This window comes from Penicillium chermesinum (assembly GCF_028974085.1).
Source record: "Penicillium chermesinum strain IBT 19713 chromosome Unknown utg000004l:1.0-3345178.0:1.0-3348027.0, whole genome shotgun sequence".
Classification (NCBI taxonomy): Eukaryota; Fungi; Ascomycota; class Eurotiomycetes; order Eurotiales; family Aspergillaceae; genus Penicillium; species Penicillium chermesinum.
The window spans coordinates 1,255,441-1,273,970 of record NW_026695314.1 but is presented as its reverse complement, the minus strand read 5'-3'; the positions used below and the strand labels follow the sequence as shown (position 1 = coordinate 1,273,970).

The window sequence follows — 18,530 nt, the reverse complement described above, 5'->3', positions numbered from 1 at the left end:
GATATCTAGATTGGTCCAGGTTGTACAGTCTTCGGCGATGAATCGTCTTGATTGAATTTACTCTGCAGATCGCTGACCTTCTATGTGCATCAATCAACGACACTTTTGTTATCCGCCCAGCTAGGCTGAATACTCCGACACACGGCCTCGTAGTCCTGGAACCGACGTGAATCTTCCGGGAGATTCGGTGTAGTCCAGAACATAGTCCAGTTACTGTCAGACAGTTTCCATGTGCCAGCAGACCGCTCGAAGTACCATTTGTTGACCGGGTTATCCTTGCGGCTGCGCCAGCAGACTCCATTGGGAAAGCAGGTGCGTACCATCGCGTTAAAGACAATATCGGCAACGCCGCCCGCGCCTTGACTCCGCTTGAGAACAGCAAATTTGTCCAAGTATGGCACCATCCGAGCAGCACTTTCTTCGCTGCCATCGTCGGCCACTCCAGGTGGTGTCTCCCAAGTAAGAATGGCTCCGCCTTCATATTCCCCAGCCACGATAAGACCAGCGATACGGTCATTTACTCGGTCAAGGTAGTTTTGAACATCAAGTTTCCGGTCAAAGGAGTCCTCGATAAGATGAACAAGCCGAGGGAGGTCAATTGACGGATGGTCCAGTTTTAAGCGTGGCTGATTACGAGCACTCCAAGCCTGCACGAATGGGTCTGGGAGAAGGGTGAGAGGCATGCCGCGTTTGATGAATGTAGTATGCGGGGTATGTGTCTCTATTTGGTTGAGTTTGGAAATGGCATTCACGCGCCGTGCAGGGGGTAAAGATGATGACAAGAGGGGCTTGTCGGTGAGGAGATTGTGGATAAGAGGGTTGCGCTGGCGCCGGGTCCCTACTGCCGACAGCTCCGACGCAGCATGAGGTTGCCGAGAGGAGTTGGCAACTTCATATGGCGAGGTGATCACGCCAGAGGCGGTCGAGGGGAGCAATGCAAGTGTCTTTTGAGCCAACTCCAGATTTTGAACATGGCCATCAATTCTAGAGAAAACACTGTTATCCAGGAGCGAGCGAGCTGTTTCGAGATCCTCGTTGCCCGTGTTTTTCTCTCCAATGAATGCATCTTTTTGCCGGAGAAGCTCCTCTCGAATATCGTTGAATTCTTGCTCCATGTTGATAAACACGTGCGACGCTTGCGGCCCTCTGAAGGAAGGGATGCCCCCCCAGGGGATGCAGAAGAATTACTCGATCCAAAGAAACCTCCTCTTGCAAAGCAAAAATCCGCTGAGCGGTGACTTCTGCATCTTCGTCCGGATCCGGGCGGATTGACAACCCAGCAAATTCTTTGGTGAGAGCGAGAACCGCGTCATCTGCAGATACCAGAACAGCCTTTGGACTTTCCTCGGTATATGCTATCGGCGGTACCACCAGCACGTGTGAATCACGGAGAAGGGCTAGGATGGTTTTACGAGACTCGATCTCGAGAAGGTTTGGATATTTTGTGGGGATCGTCAGAGCCGAGTCCAGAACGAACGACTTTGAATCCGGCTGTTTATCAATTGCAGTCGAAATACGGTTGACCTGGTCCATAGCCGTTTGTCGTACTGCTTTTAGATCTCCTGCTTGCCCGGGGTCTACCACAACACAACATGCCATTCCCAGTCGGACAAGTTGTGACAATGTTTTCGCAACACCATCAATGATATTGTCATCTCAGGGATTGAGGTGTCGTGAGTTTTACCAGAGCCAAGTGAAGCTGCTCGGGGGATTCCTCAAACTTTGGGGCGGGTGTCGTATCTTGTCGGAATACAGGGCTTTCAGACACTGCTCTGGATGCACCGTAAAATGAACCGAGGTTTACCCCAGTGGGTGATGGTAGAGACGATGAGCCCTTCGGGCTTCCTTCGGTGGCCGAGGCTGACTTCGTCGCATTTTTAAAGCGAGATAGATATTGCTTTGCCTCTCGCTTTGTCGACGCCGAGCTTAGCAGGCTTAAGAAAAATTCCTGCAATGGCTGTTAGCTCCACCGTAGCTTCGCCTCATCATCATATGCAGCCACTGACTCGGTCCAGCTGCTTTTCCTTTGCCCGACGCCCAATTTCCTTATTGCATGAGCTGGAGGCCGAGAAACCAGCAACTTGTCGCCCACCATGTCGAGACCGCAGGCGCGTGGGGGAAAAGTCGTTGGGACGTGCGGCAGGATGCTATGCAACAATCAGCGGAAAGGTTGCCCAACAATCGTCGCAAATACTCACCTTCGCCAGCGAAGTGCGCAGCCAGCTGAGTGCCCGGGAGCTCATGGCCACCAGCTCCCAGGCGTCGCAAGAAGCCTGGGCTAGAAAGCAATAACAGGGCCGGTCAATGGAAGATTATCCAAAGCTCAAAGAAACTGGCATGACGCATCCCGTTCACAGCTGGACCGTGCGTTTGTTTGCCGAGTTTGGCCGAGATCGGCGAGTCCCGTCCAACTTCGGCCGCAACGATCGCACATGAAAGTTGGTTCCTGTTGCGTAACCATTGGTCCGTAGAGCCATACAGTATAAGGTTATTCCTCTCACGTGTGTGATTCTGCACAAAAAATGCAATTTTTCGTCTGCTGGATATAGAAGACAGGGGAGCATGCGAATCATCCAGTCAATCAGTTCTACATGAGGCTTAGTAGTGTAGAATGTCATGAAAACTTGGAATGATCGAACGTCCTTGAGCCAAACCCTAAGGAAATCCCCCTTAGTGTGCTCTGCTTCACTCGCACTACGGGGAGAGCAGCTTTTCCCCTACAGGACAACACACATCCCCGCAGCCTACAGAATGGACATCGGACAAAGATGTCGAATGCTCTACAATGCGTAAAGCAACCCCACTGGGTGGATGGCCCCTCTTCGGTTTCATGTCTATTCAAGCCATCGATCAAACTAGCGCTGGCCCCTAAAATTTTTCTAGAAGCCACCCAATCGCGATCCACCCTTGACCGCCTTTGTGCAATACCTGAAGGTACTTTCTGTAATAGGGAAAGCATCACCAGATAAGAAGTATCGGTACTTAAGAGGATCACTTAAGCCCCGCCACTCGACCCAAGGAAGGATCTGGGCTTTCAAGATTCTCATAAACTAACGATTGAATGCTCCCGACATTTTTTGACGCTTCTGGCTGAGACCCCAGACCCATTTTGAGCGACATCAATTACCGCAGTAAGTCAGAGGTTCCTTCATTCCTCCTTTCCCTGCCGCCCCTGCTTCCGTCCACACCTCCCTCTGCCCCTCCTTGCCGCACACTGAAAGTCGCAATTTTCTCTTCTGCCGTGATCGCGACCTCACTCCGATCAGGAATTTCCTTGAAACTCTGCGGCTTGAGGCGTGTTGAAATTCCTGCTCCGTTTGCCGCGATTGCCTGCAGACTGATCTTTAACCCCACTGGCCTAGATTCGCATCCCCCGATCTCGATTAGCGCCAGACAGCCGGGTCCGTTTCCCTGCAAAAAATACCCCAGCCGAGTCAAGCGCGCTGCACACGCGATCGGTTTCCTTGAGCTCTCTACATAACATTTCACCCTATCCCCCGATCCCTCCTGCGACATTCTTTCATCTCCGCGCCATGTCAGACCCCAGTGACCGCCCTTCCGAGTCTATGCCCGGCCAAGAGATCCCGGGTCTGAAGCCTTCGTCGAACGCGGACGATCTGTCTTTGGACAATTCTGACAACAATGAGCTGTCGCGAATTATGAACCGTGCCTCGATGCCCAATGGCTTCCCCCTTGACGACGATGAAGGCGACGAAGAAGGAGACGAGGACTACGTCTCGGTGGATCAAGAGGATGCAAACGACTTCCCCTACTGGTTCCGCCGTCCCCCCACCCATCACCGATCCAAGCTTGATGAACTCCACCCATTTGTTCAACTTCTCTCCACGTCAAACGTGGATGACTGCTGTAAAGTAGAACAGGCATTCCCGGGAGAATGAACGTTGCTCTCGTGAGAAGGTAACCCAGCCCTTCCTACCCTTTCATCAGATAAGCAAATGGGCAAAGGATTCGACGACTCGAGATGACCACCATACACTTTTCAGCCCTATTGTTCTTGGCTAATTTTTTGTTCTCTCTTTTGCCGTCGCCTATAGTTTGTCTACCGTCTGTCTCGATGCCCCGAACTCAGTCTTGGCCTGTTCACATTGCCTCTCAAGGATGATACGAAGCCCAAGCCTCGCCCGACGCTCGTCGGACACATCATCGCTACCCGTACTTCGGAGCCCTGCGTGACAGATCGATCGATGCGTCTGCCCTCCAATTGGCAGAACGAGCGTTGGACATTCGAGGATAACCAGGCTATCGGTCACGAAGAGGGTGGTAGCACTATTGCCATCCATTCTCTTGCAGTTTGTCCTGAGCACCAGGGCAAGCAAGTTGGCAGTACCTTGATGAAGTCTTACATTCACCGTATCCGTGAAGCCCAAATCGCAGACCGTGTCGCTATCATCGCTCATGACCACCTGGTTCCCTTTTATGAATCGTTCGGGTTCGAGTCTCGTGGTCCTAGCAAGTGCCAGTTCGGAGGTGGTGGCTGGGTGGACCTTGTAAGTGGATCTTGAAACATTTCATAGCAACCCCCGTGTATTGACATCTTCAAAGGTGCTCGAATTCGGCAGTGAGTCGAATTAAGGTGGTGGAAGTAACTTCTTAGGCATCCGTGTGGGCGCAGACCGTACGGGGTCACTTAGCCTGTCTGCCGTTTGAGTCCTTTGTCTCAATCTTCTTGTTTGTTGTCCTCGTCTTACGCCCCCGTTACGCAATTTCATGCCCAATCATCGGTTTGGTCCTCGGATTGAAGAAAATGGAGTTTGTTTTTACCTGGTGTGGAATTCTGCTCAGTCTCAATGGATCCTAATGGGCAGCAAGAAAACGAAACCCCTCAAGTGCTAGTGGGGCCTCCTTCTACCATCAGGACTTGTGTAACATAATGGAAATACAATGTACATTAAGCCTGTTGTGTCACGGATTCCAGCTAGAGGGTGCACTATATAAGGCGTGCCAGGGCATATCTGCACTCCGTATGCGGTTTAGTGGTCTTTTGGTCTAGTTGGCGGGACATCGGCCCAGGGATGCTCCTTCACAGTTGCTTCCAGCCGAATAGACCCCATTGAGATCCTCGGGGTTCCAGAGCTAGTAATGTATCATTCGTCATATCTCTATGCACTGAATAATTCCTCCCTACATCTCCCCACGGTATGGCCAGGGGCCCAGGCGCCCACCCTTTGCCTCCGCTTATTCATACCTATGGACACCTGACTAGTGTAGCAAAGCGATACGGTGTATTATTATGCTCGCAGTTCTCCTGCATGCCATTATCATTGATCGTTGATCTTCCATACTATAAAGAAAGCATCTCCCAGTCATCCCAGAGGGGTTGAAGAAATACTATATGATGCGAGGCTGAACGCATTACTAGGATCTATGCGCAAAATATTTGGATGAAAGTTTCGGGTCAAGTCCAGGTTACTGTGCACTACAAAAGTGATGAAATACGTTGTTCGGATCTGAGGGAAGGATCCACGCATATACCTCATATTACGGCCCAGAATAATGCAGAACCTGCTTAGCATTTATCCCATACTTTAATCTGAGATGGTTTTATCTCCGCCTAGTGATTCCAGCAGCATTCGACCTGATATGTGGGTCATCCCAAACACATAACCTTTTGTCTAGCATTATCAATTCAAAATCCGAAAGTAAATTCACGAATCCGGCCAGCTGGCCTAATGGCTAAGGCACTCGTGAGTATCATCCAATCATATCGATGCACGCCAGTGCACTAACAATATCTCAAAAGGTTTCCGGTGCGAGAGATTGCAGGTTCGAGTCCTGCGTTGGTCGAATGTGCTCACTTGAGTGTTCCATTTTTTTTTCTTTTTTCTTTTTTATTGTTCAATATCCCGAATCACAAGTCGGTACGCATTCCCTTTTGAGGAATTGCTTTTTCTCTCTCTTTTCTTCCCCCTTCCGCCGTGGTTCTCCTTCGTTCTTTCCCTTGACTTATCGCCCCTTCCTCATCTCCCGTTCCAGCCTGGCTCCATACATATCATGTGATGGGCCTGTGTAGTCCTCCAATACATATTTAGATAAGGGCAATGATAACTTGAAATCGTATCTGAGGTCGGAGCGGACCTGGCTAGCCTCTGAGTCTAAACTTGGCATTTAACATCGCATTTGTGTGTGATATACTACATCAAAACGTACTTGGTTCATGCACAAACTGCTGTTACATTAGAATGATCTATACCAGATGGAATGACTAAAAAGAATATGCAGTAGGGCCACGTCAAGTAGAACTTGAGCGTAACTTGGAATTGAAGAAACGAAAGCACCAGAAGTAGAATTGGGACTTGAAAAATGCTGCGCCGAGATGAAGATTCGTCTAAAGGACTGGTGCTGCCTGAGATTTGCTGTGGCATCTGCGTAAACGCTAATCGCTTATGATATGACAATGAAAATTGGACTCCTGCTACCTAGAAGTCCCGAAGAATGAGGATTTCCCATCGGTTATCGAACCCATGGTCTTCCACTTCTTCCACGCCCGCTAAGAAACGCGTGGTGCGGAAGAGTAATTCTGGACGGGTTAGCTGGGATCTTTACGATCGCATGGGATGTTAAATCACCTTGTAAAGTAATCTCATACTGCTCTGTCTCTTCGATCTGCGACTGCCCTGACGCTCCAGGCGGTGTCGGTAGCCTTTTCACTCGGACTTTGAGACCGACGGTCTTCCCCGGATCCACCCAGCATATCCTATCTTGGTCATCAAAGGGCGGTGGATATGTGGAATTGGCCTTTGTGCTCTGAGCTGGGTTCAGATCAAATCGAGAAAAGCGAACGATGCTATTCTCGACCGTCAAGAGCTTGGTGTGCGAGTGTTCGGGGTTACATATTGTGACTAGTTCAAGCTTGACGCAGAACTGGCAGAAGCTCTCGAACCAGTCTAGAATTACTCGCTCCGTGGGGTCCGCCATATCTTTGGAGGGGTGTTAGCCTGGCCAGAAGCTCAAGTATCCATCAAGGGCGTACCCGATAAGCCCAAGAACCCGACACTCGCTTCTGGCTCGAAGCGCGAGTACATCTTGGTCAGCCTCCCTGTGTCAGCCTCGGGGTCCATTAAACAATTGCTTGCGTCGCAATATGCAGCCATGCCGATGTATTTCATTTCAAACGGGGATCTGATGATCCCGTTGGCCGGGGTATACCATGTCAAGCGCAATTGTATATCTTCGCGGGCCTCGGTAGCGCGACCACGAGATTGCAGAACGTTCAGGGCCACGGCCTGGAAATGATATGACACACGGGTCAGTGTGATCAAGGATGGCGTTGATAACTCTACGAGGATCGTGCTTAGGATCTTTGTCACGTTAGAGACCGTCTGGAATCATAGCTGTTACCCGTGGGCATACTTCATTTGGTAGCGCATCCACCGTGAGTTTCGGCGGAATTGAGTGCGCAGGATGCGCACAAACTGGCTGGAGTGATAACATGTTGGCTTGAGGATAATTTAGAGATGGGAAACGGTCAGCATGAAATAATGCAGCCTCTGGGTTAGCTGATATCGTAAGATTCGCGGTGTTACTGTGCCTTATCGCATTCCCCCCTTATCGGGATCAGGAGACTAGACGTGACGTCATTCCTGTGCGAACTTTGGAAGAGGAAGATCCGGGTGAGGACGTACGGAGTACAATAGCCAGCAATAACCCCAGGAAACTGCTGGCAAACTTCCCAGTTGCAGAGAGTCACGAAACGAACCCTGGTTGCCGAGCGCGGGATCCCGAACGATTCCTAGACGGCTCACCGAGGCTTGAGGGCCCAGCAGAAACGGGGTCCAACGGGCCAATGACAATTGGCATTCCTTACTTTACTTGATATTTATAGTGCCCTTAGCAACTTGTCCATCTATAAATCGGGGAAGCCAATACCCTTGGGGCTTAGCGTAGCAGTGCCCTGTGGTTCTGGAGACCCCGCGTCCACCCCGCCGGAGGCCACTGACCCTCTTCCCGGTTGGCGGTTGGCGGGGGCGTTTTTCTTCTTAAGGCTCTATGCGCGCTACTTGATTACTGAAAATTCTTCCCACAAGGTACCCTCCATCATAACCCACAATGGCTAAGGTTCTGGACGACATCTCTCATCGGAGATATAATCCTCTGCGCGGCTCTCATATCCTTGTTTCGCCTCACCGGACCAAGCGTCCCTGGCAGTAAGTGCAGACATGCCATGGCAATACTGCCCAGACCCTGGCTAAGCAATCTGTTTAGAGGAGCACAGGAAAGCCCCTCGAAGACTACTCTGCCGGCCTATGACCCCAAGTGCTACCTCTGCCCCGGGAACCAGCGCGCGCAAGGCGACACCAACCCTAAGTACGAAAGCACCTTTGTTTTCGTCAATGATTACAGCGCGGTGAAAGAGGAGCAGGCAGCCTATGAGGGCAACTCGGGAGATGGTATGTAACCCTATATCGCCGCAACTCCTTTCTCGCATAAGCTCACCGGCCCTAGAACTTGAGTCGCGATTCCTCAGGGCCGAGCCCGTCACCGGCAAATGCTACGTCTTGACCTTCTCTGCGGCACACAACCAAACGCTAGCCGACCTGGCCCCCATCGAGATAGTGCCGGTCATCAATGCCTGGACTGAGATCTATGCGGCCCACCTGTCGCCCAAGTCCCCGCTCGCACAGAACGCCCCGCCTACCACCATCCAGCCTACCTCGCCTCACGCCAGTGTCACCAAGCCAAAGGAGCAATACCGGTACATGCAGATCTTCGAGAACAAAGGCGCTGCGATGGGTTGCTCCAACCCACACCCCCACGGCCAGGTCTGGACCACCAGCACCCTGCCCGAGGAGCCTGCCGCCGAGCTGGAGCAGCTGCGCCGGTACCGCCAGGAGCACGGCGGTAGCCACTTGTTGGAAGACTACGCTACACTAGAGAGCAAGAAGCAAGAGCGCGTGGTCTTCGAAAACGAGAGCTTCGTTGTTGTGTGCCCCTGGTGGGCGACCTGGCCCTTCGAGACCATGATCGTCAGCCGAACTCACAAGCGCTCGCTCGTCGATCTGACCGAGGCCGACAAGACTCTACTCGCCGAGGCGATTGCGGAGATCACGCGCCGCTACGATAACCTTTTTGAGACCCATTTCCCTTACAGCATGGGGATTCACCAGGCGCCCCTGGAGGGCACTGATGAGGAGTTCGAGGCCTCATACTTGCACTTGCATTTCTATCCACCGCTACTGCGTAGTGCCACCGTGCGAAAGTTCTTGGTCGGGTACGAGCTCATGGCGGAGCCTCAGCGCGATATCACCCCGGAGCAAGCTGCGGCCCGTTTACGAGGTTGTGGTGGGGAGTTGTATCGGAAGAAGCTGGAGTAGTACTGCGTATGTCCAGTGGAATTAGCATTACGCCAGAATCTCCCAGTCCCGGGGAACCCGAAAATGTAAAATTAAATTTTGTATGGCCGAAATGTAATGGAAATCCATACGAAGTCACCCAAGCCTATGTCAACTGCGGCCTGGCTTCAGTTGTATATTTTGTAAGGACTGAGAAAAGCGTAGAAACGGGATAGAACATAGTTTTGGGGGGATGCAGTCAGGTGAGATCGCTCCAGGAGCGCACTTATGCACCCAGGTAGAACTCCCGCTGGGTCAGCATCCAAACCAGCGAGGAAGACGCCACAAGCAAAGGGCTCATGGCACGGCCCTTTAAGCTGGCATTGCCGAACACGAATTCTCCCAAGAAGTGCGTCAATGCAATGCCATAAGTCCACATGGCGAGATTGTACGCGACCGGGTTATCGATGTTGTAGGCAGCGGTGAAGCGCACGACAGCTGAGAGGAAGGTCCAGGTACCAAAGACGCGACCGGACAGAGCCTCTACGGGACGAGTGCCATTGGTGTAGAGCTTCGAGGTGTAATCGGCGGAGGCGTAGGCTTGCAGACTATTGACCGCGGAGACGACGGAGACCTGAAAGGAGTAAGCAGAGATTCCGTGGTAAGATGGAAGGTCCCACGCACGATGACCAGCCATTTGGGCAAAAGACCCTCAGAGGAAGGGAGGGATTGAAGCAACGCGTCCATGTCGTGGGGTCTCGTATGCGGCGTTCTCCAAGGTACAGAAAATGGTGGGCTTGTGAAGGAAACGACCGAGGTCCTGGGGGCCTTCTTGGCGTTGATCTGCCCCAACAAGCTCTCCCTAGTAACCTTTTTTTCTTCTTTCCTAGTCACTCCCCAATCCCCTCACCATCTGCCCTCGACACAAAATGGAGATTTCAAAGCATATCGAATGCCTCTCGAAATGGCCCGAGCACTATCCCAGCGGGTCTGCCTGCGCTGGGTGCTCTAGCACTTCTTGCTACTGGTGGTCTAGCCATCGCGTTCAGGGTCTGGAGCTTCTTGCGTGTGATCCTGAGTTTATTCGTCCTCCCGGGGAAATCGGTATGATACGTTCTTGGATTCATGCGTTTTACTTTTCGGTTGGATTCTAATATGTATGCTGTTCCCTAGCTCCGTTCTTTCGGTCCCCCTGGTAGCTGGGTCGTGGTCACTGGCGCATCTGATGGTCTCGGCAAGGAATTTGCGCTGCAACTGGCCAAGGCCAGGTTCAACCTCGTGTTGGTCTCCCGTACCGAGTCAAAGCTGGTTGCCCTGTCAGAGGAGATCACCAAGAAATTCCCCAATGTAGAAACTAAGGTCTTGGCCATGGACTTCGCCCGCAACGCCGACGAGGACTACGCGGCCCTAAACAAGCTGGTTTCTGAGCTGGACATTTCCATCCTCATTAACAACGTCGGCCAGAGTCACTCCATTCCCGTCCCCTTCGCCTTGACCCCCGCCGAGGAGATGAACAACATCATCACCATCAACTGTACCGGAACCCTGCGCGTCACCCAGCTCATTGTGCCCGGCATGATCCAGCGCCGCCGCGGTCTGATTCTGACCATGGGCTCGTTTGGCGGCCTCCTCCCAACTCCCCTCCTGGCCACGTACTCCGGCAGCAAGGCATTCCTGCAGCAATGGTCCACCTCTCTGGGCTCCGAACTAGCGCCCCACGGCGTCACCGTCGAGCTGGTCCAGGCCTACCTGATCACCTCCGCGATGTCGAAGATCCGCCGCGCGTCAGCCACCATCCCGACGCCGCGCGCATTCGTGCGCTCCGTTCTGTCCAAGATTGGGCGCAGCGGTGGATCTTCCTCGTACGCATATACCTCCTCTCCTTACTGGAGCCACGGTGTCATGGCCTGGTTCCTCACCTCGGTGACTGGAGTGATGGGATCGTTCGTTGTTTCCCAAAACAGGTCTTTCCATGAATCGATCCGCAAGCGTGCGCTGCGCAAGGCAGAGCGTGAAGCGCAGAAGAAGAGCACTTAGACCGGCAATGCCAAAATCTGTCAGCATTATGTGATACCGGCAAGGGTCTGGGATGCAGGGCCGGAAGTTAGAAGGAGGGGGAAGTGGAGAAAACCCAAAAATTGTATAGCCTTACGGCTCGATCGAATGGCATGCTTTAAAAGATCGATCTTCAAATAATGGCGCTAATCCTTCTAAAATCGTCTCATCCCGGATTCTCCCCGAACCTCCTCCCCGAACCTTCTCAGGTGGATTAGCATGCTTCGCGTTTAGAGGTTAAGCAGTCCTGGTCCACAGACCCTTGGCATATCCATCTTAGCGCCAGAGTGGCTATATGAGATGAGTCCCTGGGCGTGAGTGGGGTGGTTGTTTCAGGGTTTTGGTTAGTGATGCCGGATAGATGCCGTACCCATCTGAGGTTCGAGGCCTTCCTTGTCAGTGACGCTAGAAGAGTTGCACGTCCAGAAGCCCATCGGCCCATTAGCCGGTTTGGGACTTTGAATTTGAGAATGCTCCCGCGAATTGTATCCGCTACGTATCCTTGGCAGTTGTAGCAGAGGCCTTACCCCGGGGATCTTGATCTTGTAAGGCTGTCAAAAGGATCCCAGGTAGATTCCTGCATTCAAGATCGCCATCTAGAGATCAGCATTCTGCGGGTAAGCATCTTCCATTTGGAGGAAATAGTAGTTGTGCAGTCCTTGGATGCCAGGGAGGAATATCCCGGAGAAACATAGTCTGGGATGATGCATGGAGGCGTGGTAGCCCTCGGAAATTGTGGCATCGTAGACCATGCCAGACTCCATACGAGATCCTGTCACCGTCTCACGAAGATTCAAGTCCATTCCAAATAGAAGTCTCAAAAATGGACCTGGGGAACGGCTGCTAGTGGGTGAGTGGGCACCACCCAAAATCACAAACTCCATTGTTTTCAGTGGCTGCGGCGTTGCAATGGACCCGGAGGATCTCAAACACAGTAAGGGCAACAGCAGATAGCTCAGCCGTGTCGGGTGATGTGCCCGGCTAAACAGAGGGACTCATCGGAAGCGCTTCAGGCGCCAGGGCTACGAGCTCCACCTCGAAATCCTGTATGAAGCCTAGGTTGGTATCGAAAGACGGGCAGTTGAGCACCTGTTGGAGCCCACGTCCGAGGCCCACGCGGGAAAGGGATCTAGATCCGTTTCATGGAGAACGAATCGCGGGCGAGTCTGGTCGTCAGGCCCACTCCGCATGAGGTGTGGGATGCTGAAACGCGGGTGTATCAGATACACGGCTCGACTGGCGCAAAGTGGATCTCGGGTTGGTCGACCGTTGTACATCGAGTGGGCGTTGGCCCAGTGCCAAATCCCAGACTTTTTTCCAGAAGATTGTTGTCTCGACCAACGGCCAAGCCTGGTTGATTCAAACTTTTAATTTGGATATCTCCTCCGCTTCCCGGTTTCCTGCTGATCATGGCTTGGGTGCCTCACGCTTTGACGCAGAAGACGTGGGAACACGAAATAGCACACGAGCCCCTTCAGGAGCCCCTTCAGAAGCCCCCCTCCTCGCCCTTGCCCTGCTCGTCTACTGGTGATCTGCATGTATTTTAGTAATGCCCTGCCCCGCGCCTCTTCGACCCCCATCTGGTTTTCCCTGATCAGACTCCCACGGGTCAATATATGGCTAGGCTGGTCCCTGCGGGACAAATAGGTCGCTGTGTTTCTAGTTTGTCTCGTCATGTCGGCTCTTCGTGGCACGCCTTCACATAGCCTGGACCAGAATTGGCTCGGCAAGACAGATATTGCTGTGCAAACTGTCTTGCTGGTAGTTGCCCTGGTCACTGTGGGATTGAGACTATGGTCCCGACGCTTGATGTGCTGTTGGATACAAGGGAACGATTGGTTCATTGTGGCTGCAGTGGTAAGGATCGTATTTTGATATCTATGCTCCCACTTCGTATTTTTGGTGTACTGACTTCCATCCCCGTCTCGGATATAGATCGTGGCGACTGGTCGCTACGTGATAGAACTGTTGTTGGTTCTATCTTGCGGCATGGGTCTACACGAGGCAGATGTGCTGTCTATGAGAGGCGCAAGGACCATCGAGAAGTTTTGGCAGGTAAGCGTTAACCCTGCAGAGAAGCCTTTGAATATCTCCTGAAGATAGTAATAGCTGGGGTCAATCATTCTAACACTTGTCTAGCTTGTATTTGCCGGTGATCTCCTTTGGATCTTAGCCGCTACTCCGATCCAACTATCTATTCTGCACTATTACCTCCGGACATTCTATCGTCGGGTTGTCAGGTGGCTTACCTATGGCCTAATCGGACTGAGCTGGGCGCTGGGGCTTGCAAGCCTCCTCGCACATATCTTCCTTTGCAGCCCCGTGGAAAAGATGTGGCAGCCCAAAGGCGATGGGCGATGCGGTAACCGCCAGATGCTCAATATTGGCTCAAATGCTAGTGAAGCAATCTTGGAGGCCTTGATCTTCCTTAGCACTATCCCAGCGTTATGGAACTTGGAACTGCCATGGGGTAGAAAGATGGCAGTGGGAACTACCTACATCCTGGGTATGATGTAAGTGTTGAACTGGCTTTTGCTAGGCCGCTGTTCCGTTGCAAGAGCGTATTCTAATGTTGAAAATAGGATTATCGCCGGCACTGCCGTCAACAGCAAATTCGGATCCGACATCGATCGACAGGATCTGACTTACAGTTCGGCCCGCACGTCCCTCATGTCATGTGTGATTCTGCTCTTGGGAGTGATTGTTGCATGCATCCCCTCACTGGAGCCGGTGGCAGTGCATCTCTTCGGATCTACAGGGTTCCCTCCAGCGAGAGACCCTCGTTACAATAGGAGTACAGTCTTCGGTACAAGCAAGACCTTCAGGACCACGGTGTCTGGGCGCCAGGTCGAAGAGCTTGAGGTGCCTCTTGTTTCCATAACCCAGCCTCCGATGGTGAAAAGACTGGCCGAGGTTGAGCTGGCTCATGGGTCTATCTTTATCACCTCGGACTGGGAGATTCATTCTACACGGAACTCTACTCGTAACTCTGTACGGAACTCGAGACGAATGGAAAATCAATATGTCCGAAGCGGATAATCCGCGCTCGGCCCAGCCTTTGCAACGACGCTACGTATATTCCAACCGAACGCCAACAGATTAGACGTTGTTCCAATAGTAACTTCGGGTCCGGGCTCTACTCCTGCTGAATTCATTGGGCTGATTGTGGCTGATAAAAGTAATGCTACAATCATGTCTCGTACCCTATTGAAGCTGAACACTAGTGTTGGGTTCCGGGCCTCTAGATAAAGATCAGGTGCGTCTGATAGCCATTACCGCATTCACTTTGAGCATAACTTTTATACAAGATACGCGCGTGGATAACTACCCTGCGGTAGAAGAAAACGCCGTGGCCGTCTTATCCGCAGTGGAGCCATGGATGCTCACCGTATCAGTGGGTGGCTCGCGGATTTCTCCACTTGAAAATCTTGTATCTCCACTGAATATTCAATCGCGGCCAATCAGCAAACTGTGATTGTTCCTGTTTCCTTCGCCAAGAAGTGGTTACAAATAGACCAGTGCCGACAGCCGAAGCGTCGCTGTCGTATCGGATTTTCTTTTGTTGGTCTAGTTGTGCTGGTTCTTTCCTTGAGATTTTACAGGAACCACGCTCGCCGCGACTTCCCCCCTGACCTGCGCGCATCTTGCACGCCCAAGTCTTCAACAACGGGCATCGCAGACTTCTTGACGTTATAGAGGGTCTACCGCACCCCCGCAAGCGTGGGCATCGGTATCAACGGGGAACCCGGGGAGAAGCCATGTCAGCCCTCAATGCTGGAGGCGAACTGCCTAAGCTTCCTACCAAGATCTCATACTGGCGGCTCCTGTTTGACCAGAAAGTCATCACCGAAGATGTCGCTCGATACCCGTACCCCGGTTCAGGGACCGAGGAGGATCCGTTTGTTGTAACTTGGTTGCCGGACGACCCCCGCAACCCGATGAACTTCAGCAACTTCAGGAAATGGTACATTACAATCCTCGTTTCGATAGTGACGCTGGCGGTCGCATTGGTCTCATCTGCGTATTCCGGGGGAACCAAACAAATCATTGAGGAATTCCACACCCAACAGGAAGTCGCCATCCTGGGTGTCTCATTATTCGTGCTTGGATTCGCTATTGGGCCTTTGATCTGGGCGCCGCTGAGCGAGATGTATGGCCGGCGCCATATCTTCACTTTTACCTACATGTGCCTGACCGCATTCAATGCTGGTGCGGCGGGCGCCCCGAATATCCAAACCCTGATCATCCTGCGCTTTTTCGCCGGCGCCCTTGGCTCGTCTCCCTTTGGAAACGGCGGTGGCACCATCTCGGACATGTTCAATGCTTCGCAGCGTGGGATTGCCGTGAGTCTTTTCGCCGCCGCGCCTTTCCTTGGCCCGACGATTGGTCCGGTGGCGGGAGGATTCCTCGCGGCCGGCGCAGGTTGGCGCTGGGTGGAAGGGCTTCTCGCCGCATTCTCCGGTACTCTGTGGCTTTGCGTGATCTTCTTTCTCCCTGAGACCTACGGTCCTGTTCTTCTTCGCCGCAGGGCCGCGCAGCTGTCTAAAATGAGCGGCCAGGTATATCGCAGTAACCTCGATATTCAACGCGGAGATATCTCCACACTCAAGACTCTTAAAGCGTCCCTCTCTCGCCCTTGGAAGCTTCTGTTCCGGGAGCCAATTGTGATTTTATTTTCGATTTACATGTCAATCATCTACGGTACGCTGTACATGCTTTTCGCAGCTTACCCCATTGTCTACCAGGAGGGCCGAGGCTGGAGCGAGGGAATTGGCGGTCTTGCGTTCATGGCCGTTCTTGTGGGGATGCTTATAGCCATTTCACTCACATTCCCCATTAACGCGAGGTACAGGAAGAAGTGCGCCCAGACAACCGATCGACTGCCGCCAGAGGTCCGGCTGCCACCTGCCATGTTGGGAGGTGTCGCTCTGCCAATTGGACTCTTCTGGTTCTCATGGACCAACTCCCCGAGCATCCACTGGATGGCATCTATCGCTGCCGGTGCGCCGTTCGGCTTCGGCATGGTCATGGTCTTCCTGAGCGTCTTCAACTACCTCGTTGACTCGTATACGATCTTTGCGGCGTCCGTTCTGGCTGCCAATTCTCTGCTCCGATCTCTATTTGGCATGGCCTTCCCGCTTTTCACGACGTACATGTACCAGAACCTGGGCATCCACTGGGCGTCGTCTATCCCGGCCTTTTTATCGCTTGCATGTGTGCCATTACCATTTTTGTTCTACAAATACGGTGCCCGAATTCGTAAGCACTGTACTTTTGCAGCCGAGGCAGACGCGTTCATGCAAAAGCTTGCGGAGAAAAATCAGGCTGCCAACCGACCAGAAGAACGATCGGAAGAGAAAGCAGAAGAACGACCGGAAGAGAAAGCAGAAGAGAAATCAGAAGGGGATAACGACTCTGGTGATATCAGTGAGACCGACAGTCTGTCGACTGTTCCTTCGCGTGTTTCGCTTGGCCGCCGTGCGTCGCGAGCGTCGCGTCAATCCGGACGCTCTATGCGCCGCACCGTGACTGCTACACAGTACGAAGAAAATCTTTTTGACCTAGATCTCGTCAACACTCGGAACTCAGCGATCAGCGGTCACAAGAAAAATTGATTCAGCATTCTAGATGAGGTGGCAAATATGATGTGATGCAAGAAAAGAGGCATACTCGTTTGTGATAGGCAAGCAAGCAACTGAGGTTGACTCCCTACTTAGACTGAAGGACACTGCCACAACCCTCATGAACTATCTCTGTTTACTCTAGATTATTCATATATATATATCTATTTAATAATATTTGCCCTTACTACTACTGGCAATGCCTGAGTCTAGTAACATGCTACTCTGCGTTCTAGGATCGAGCGGCGGAGAACACCAAAGGTCGGACTGAGTCCCATTGCATGGGTTTACAATCGGGAATAATCGCGCGTCATATCGACCACTAGCTCTAGGAGGCCATGCACCAACCTATCCAGGACTTCAAACCGCTCCAAGGTGATGCAAATGCAGCTAGTCCTTCGTTAACTTAGTTCCTTGATCACTCATCACTGAAGACCCACAGCCTCGGCCCACCTCCGCCTCGGGCCAACCGCAACGCGGTATATACAGCCACCAAGACCCTTTTAATCTGTCATCACACTGCAGGACATTGATAATTCATAATTCATCCTAGAGGCCCCTCAATTGATCAAGATGGCCGGCAAGATCGATGCTTATGTTGACTGCGGTACGGTCCCGCCTGACTTTAGAAGCCAGCCTTGGAGAGCTTTAGAACCCCCCCTGCAGCGAACACTAACCCATCCCCAGTGTCCCCATACTCATACTACGCGACACAGTACCTGCGGCGTAACCGCAAAGCCCTAGAATCACATGGGGTCGAGGTCGAGTAGGGCCCCCCCCCCCCTGCTTCGCTCAGGTCACACACATGACACATACTCACTGCGCCAGATTCCATCCGATCTTCCTTGGCGGCGTTAACGTTGGATCTGGTAAGATACGCTTTTGTGCCGTATTCTCGCGAAGCTGCAATTCCTAACGACCTCATCCAGGAACAAACCCCCGTGGACCCTCCCTGCCAAAGGAGCCTACAGCAAGTTCGACTCGGAGCGTGCCTGCAGATACTTTGGGGTACCACCGATCAGACCCCCAGATTTCTTTCCCATCCTATCAATTTTGGTAAACAGCTCTCCAAATTCCCTTCCGGAGTCTTGTGTGTCCCAGAGCTTACAATAGCAGCCGCAACGGTGCATGATCTACATCAAGCGCCACTACCCGCGCGAGCGCTACGAAACGACCTTCCTTCTCCTCTGGAGTGGATTTTCCATAAGAACATCGATATCAGCAAGCCCGAGAACCTCGCCGAGCTTCTCCAGAGCCATGGCTACTCCGACGACGAGGTGAAGAGTATCCTGGGCGCAGCATCAACGTCCGAATTTAAGCAGGCATTGACAGATAATACGCAAGCGGCCCTTGACAAGGGCGCGTACGGTGCTCCGTGGTTCTGGGTCAGGAATAAGGAAGGGAAAGAAGAGCCATTCTTTGGCAGCGATCGGTATGTGCATTCCCCCATAGCTCGGGAGTCATCGGCAATCTGACGTGGACAGGTTCGCATTCATGTGGCAATACCTGGGGTTGCCTTTTCAAGATATTGCGATCTTGGAGAAGTCCAAAATGTAATGGGACC

The 18,530-nt window shown here is 52.4% G+C and overlaps 9 protein-coding genes across 9 annotated transcripts; 5 read left to right on the top strand and 4 right to left on the bottom strand.

Moving 5' to 3' along the window:
- Window positions 1-89: 89 nt before the first annotated feature.
- arg2 (acetyl-CoA:L-glutamate N-acetyltransferase) lies at window positions 90-2,243 on the bottom strand (the record flags this gene model as incomplete). Its single annotated transcript, XM_058474672.1, has 5 exons — window positions 90-1,109; window positions 1,189-1,524; window positions 1,685-1,948; window positions 2,007-2,147; window positions 2,199-2,243. The coding sequence occupies 5 exons, from the start codon at window positions 2,241-2,243 to the stop codon at window positions 90-92; spliced, it is 1,806 nt and encodes a 601-aa protein (XP_058330412.1).
- A 1,290-nt stretch (window positions 2,244-3,533) lies between these two features.
- On the top strand, window positions 3,534-4,593 carry N7468_005374 (polyamine acetyltransferase; the record flags this gene model as incomplete). The annotated part of the gene is made up of 3 exons (XM_058474671.1): window positions 3,534-3,872; window positions 4,056-4,508; window positions 4,564-4,593. The coding sequence occupies 3 exons, from the start codon at window positions 3,534-3,536 to the stop codon at window positions 4,591-4,593; spliced, it is 822 nt and encodes a 273-aa protein (XP_058330411.1).
- A 1,844-nt stretch (window positions 4,594-6,437) lies between these two features.
- On the bottom strand, window positions 6,438-7,452 carry N7468_005373 (uncharacterized protein; the record flags this gene model as incomplete). The annotated part of the gene is made up of 4 exons (XM_058474670.1): window positions 6,438-6,538; window positions 6,588-6,938; window positions 6,992-7,319; window positions 7,372-7,452. The coding sequence occupies 4 exons, from the start codon at window positions 7,450-7,452 to the stop codon at window positions 6,438-6,440; spliced, it is 861 nt and encodes a 286-aa protein (XP_058330410.1).
- Window positions 7,453-8,067: 615 nt separating this feature from the next.
- Window positions 8,068-9,332, top strand: N7468_005372 (UDP-glucose:hexose-1-phosphate uridylyltransferase; the record flags this gene model as incomplete). The annotated part of the gene is made up of 3 exons (XM_058474669.1): window positions 8,068-8,165; window positions 8,224-8,408; window positions 8,464-9,332. The coding sequence occupies 3 exons, from the start codon at window positions 8,068-8,070 to the stop codon at window positions 9,330-9,332; spliced, it is 1,152 nt and encodes a 383-aa protein (XP_058330409.1).
- Window positions 9,333-9,576: 244 nt separating this feature from the next.
- N7468_005371 (Erg28 family protein) lies at window positions 9,577-10,037 on the bottom strand (the record flags this gene model as incomplete). Its single annotated transcript, XM_058474668.1, has 2 exons — window positions 9,577-9,924; window positions 9,975-10,037. 2 exons carry the CDS (start codon window positions 10,035-10,037, stop codon window positions 9,577-9,579), a joined length of 411 nt encoding a protein of 136 aa, XP_058330408.1.
- A 182-nt stretch (window positions 10,038-10,219) lies between these two features.
- N7468_005370 (ketoreductase) lies at window positions 10,220-11,327 on the top strand (the record flags this gene model as incomplete). Its single annotated transcript, XM_058474667.1, has 3 exons — window positions 10,220-10,278; window positions 10,340-10,394; window positions 10,464-11,327. The coding sequence occupies 3 exons, from the start codon at window positions 10,220-10,222 to the stop codon at window positions 11,325-11,327; spliced, it is 978 nt and encodes a 325-aa protein (XP_058330407.1).
- A 614-nt stretch (window positions 11,328-11,941) lies between these two features.
- N7468_005369 (uncharacterized protein) lies at window positions 11,942-12,148 on the bottom strand (the record flags this gene model as incomplete). The annotated part of the gene is made up of 1 exon (XM_058474666.1): window positions 11,942-12,148. The coding sequence occupies one exon, from the start codon at window positions 12,146-12,148 to the stop codon at window positions 11,942-11,944; it is 207 nt and encodes a 68-aa protein (XP_058330406.1).
- Window positions 12,149-15,103: 2,955 nt separating this feature from the next.
- Window positions 15,104-16,960, top strand: N7468_005368 (MFS transporter; the record flags this gene model as incomplete). Its single annotated transcript, XM_058474665.1, has 1 exon — window positions 15,104-16,960. One exon carries the CDS (start codon window positions 15,104-15,106, stop codon window positions 16,958-16,960), a length of 1,857 nt encoding a protein of 618 aa, XP_058330405.1.
- A 579-nt stretch (window positions 16,961-17,539) lies between these two features.
- N7468_005367 (putative DSBA family oxidoreductase) lies at window positions 17,540-18,523 on the top strand (the record flags this gene model as incomplete). The annotated part of the gene is made up of 5 exons (XM_058474664.1): window positions 17,540-17,573; window positions 17,654-17,732; window positions 17,896-17,974; window positions 18,031-18,398; window positions 18,451-18,523. The coding sequence occupies 5 exons, from the start codon at window positions 17,540-17,542 to the stop codon at window positions 18,521-18,523; spliced, it is 633 nt and encodes a 210-aa protein (XP_058330404.1).
- Window positions 18,524-18,530: the final 7 nt, after the last annotated feature.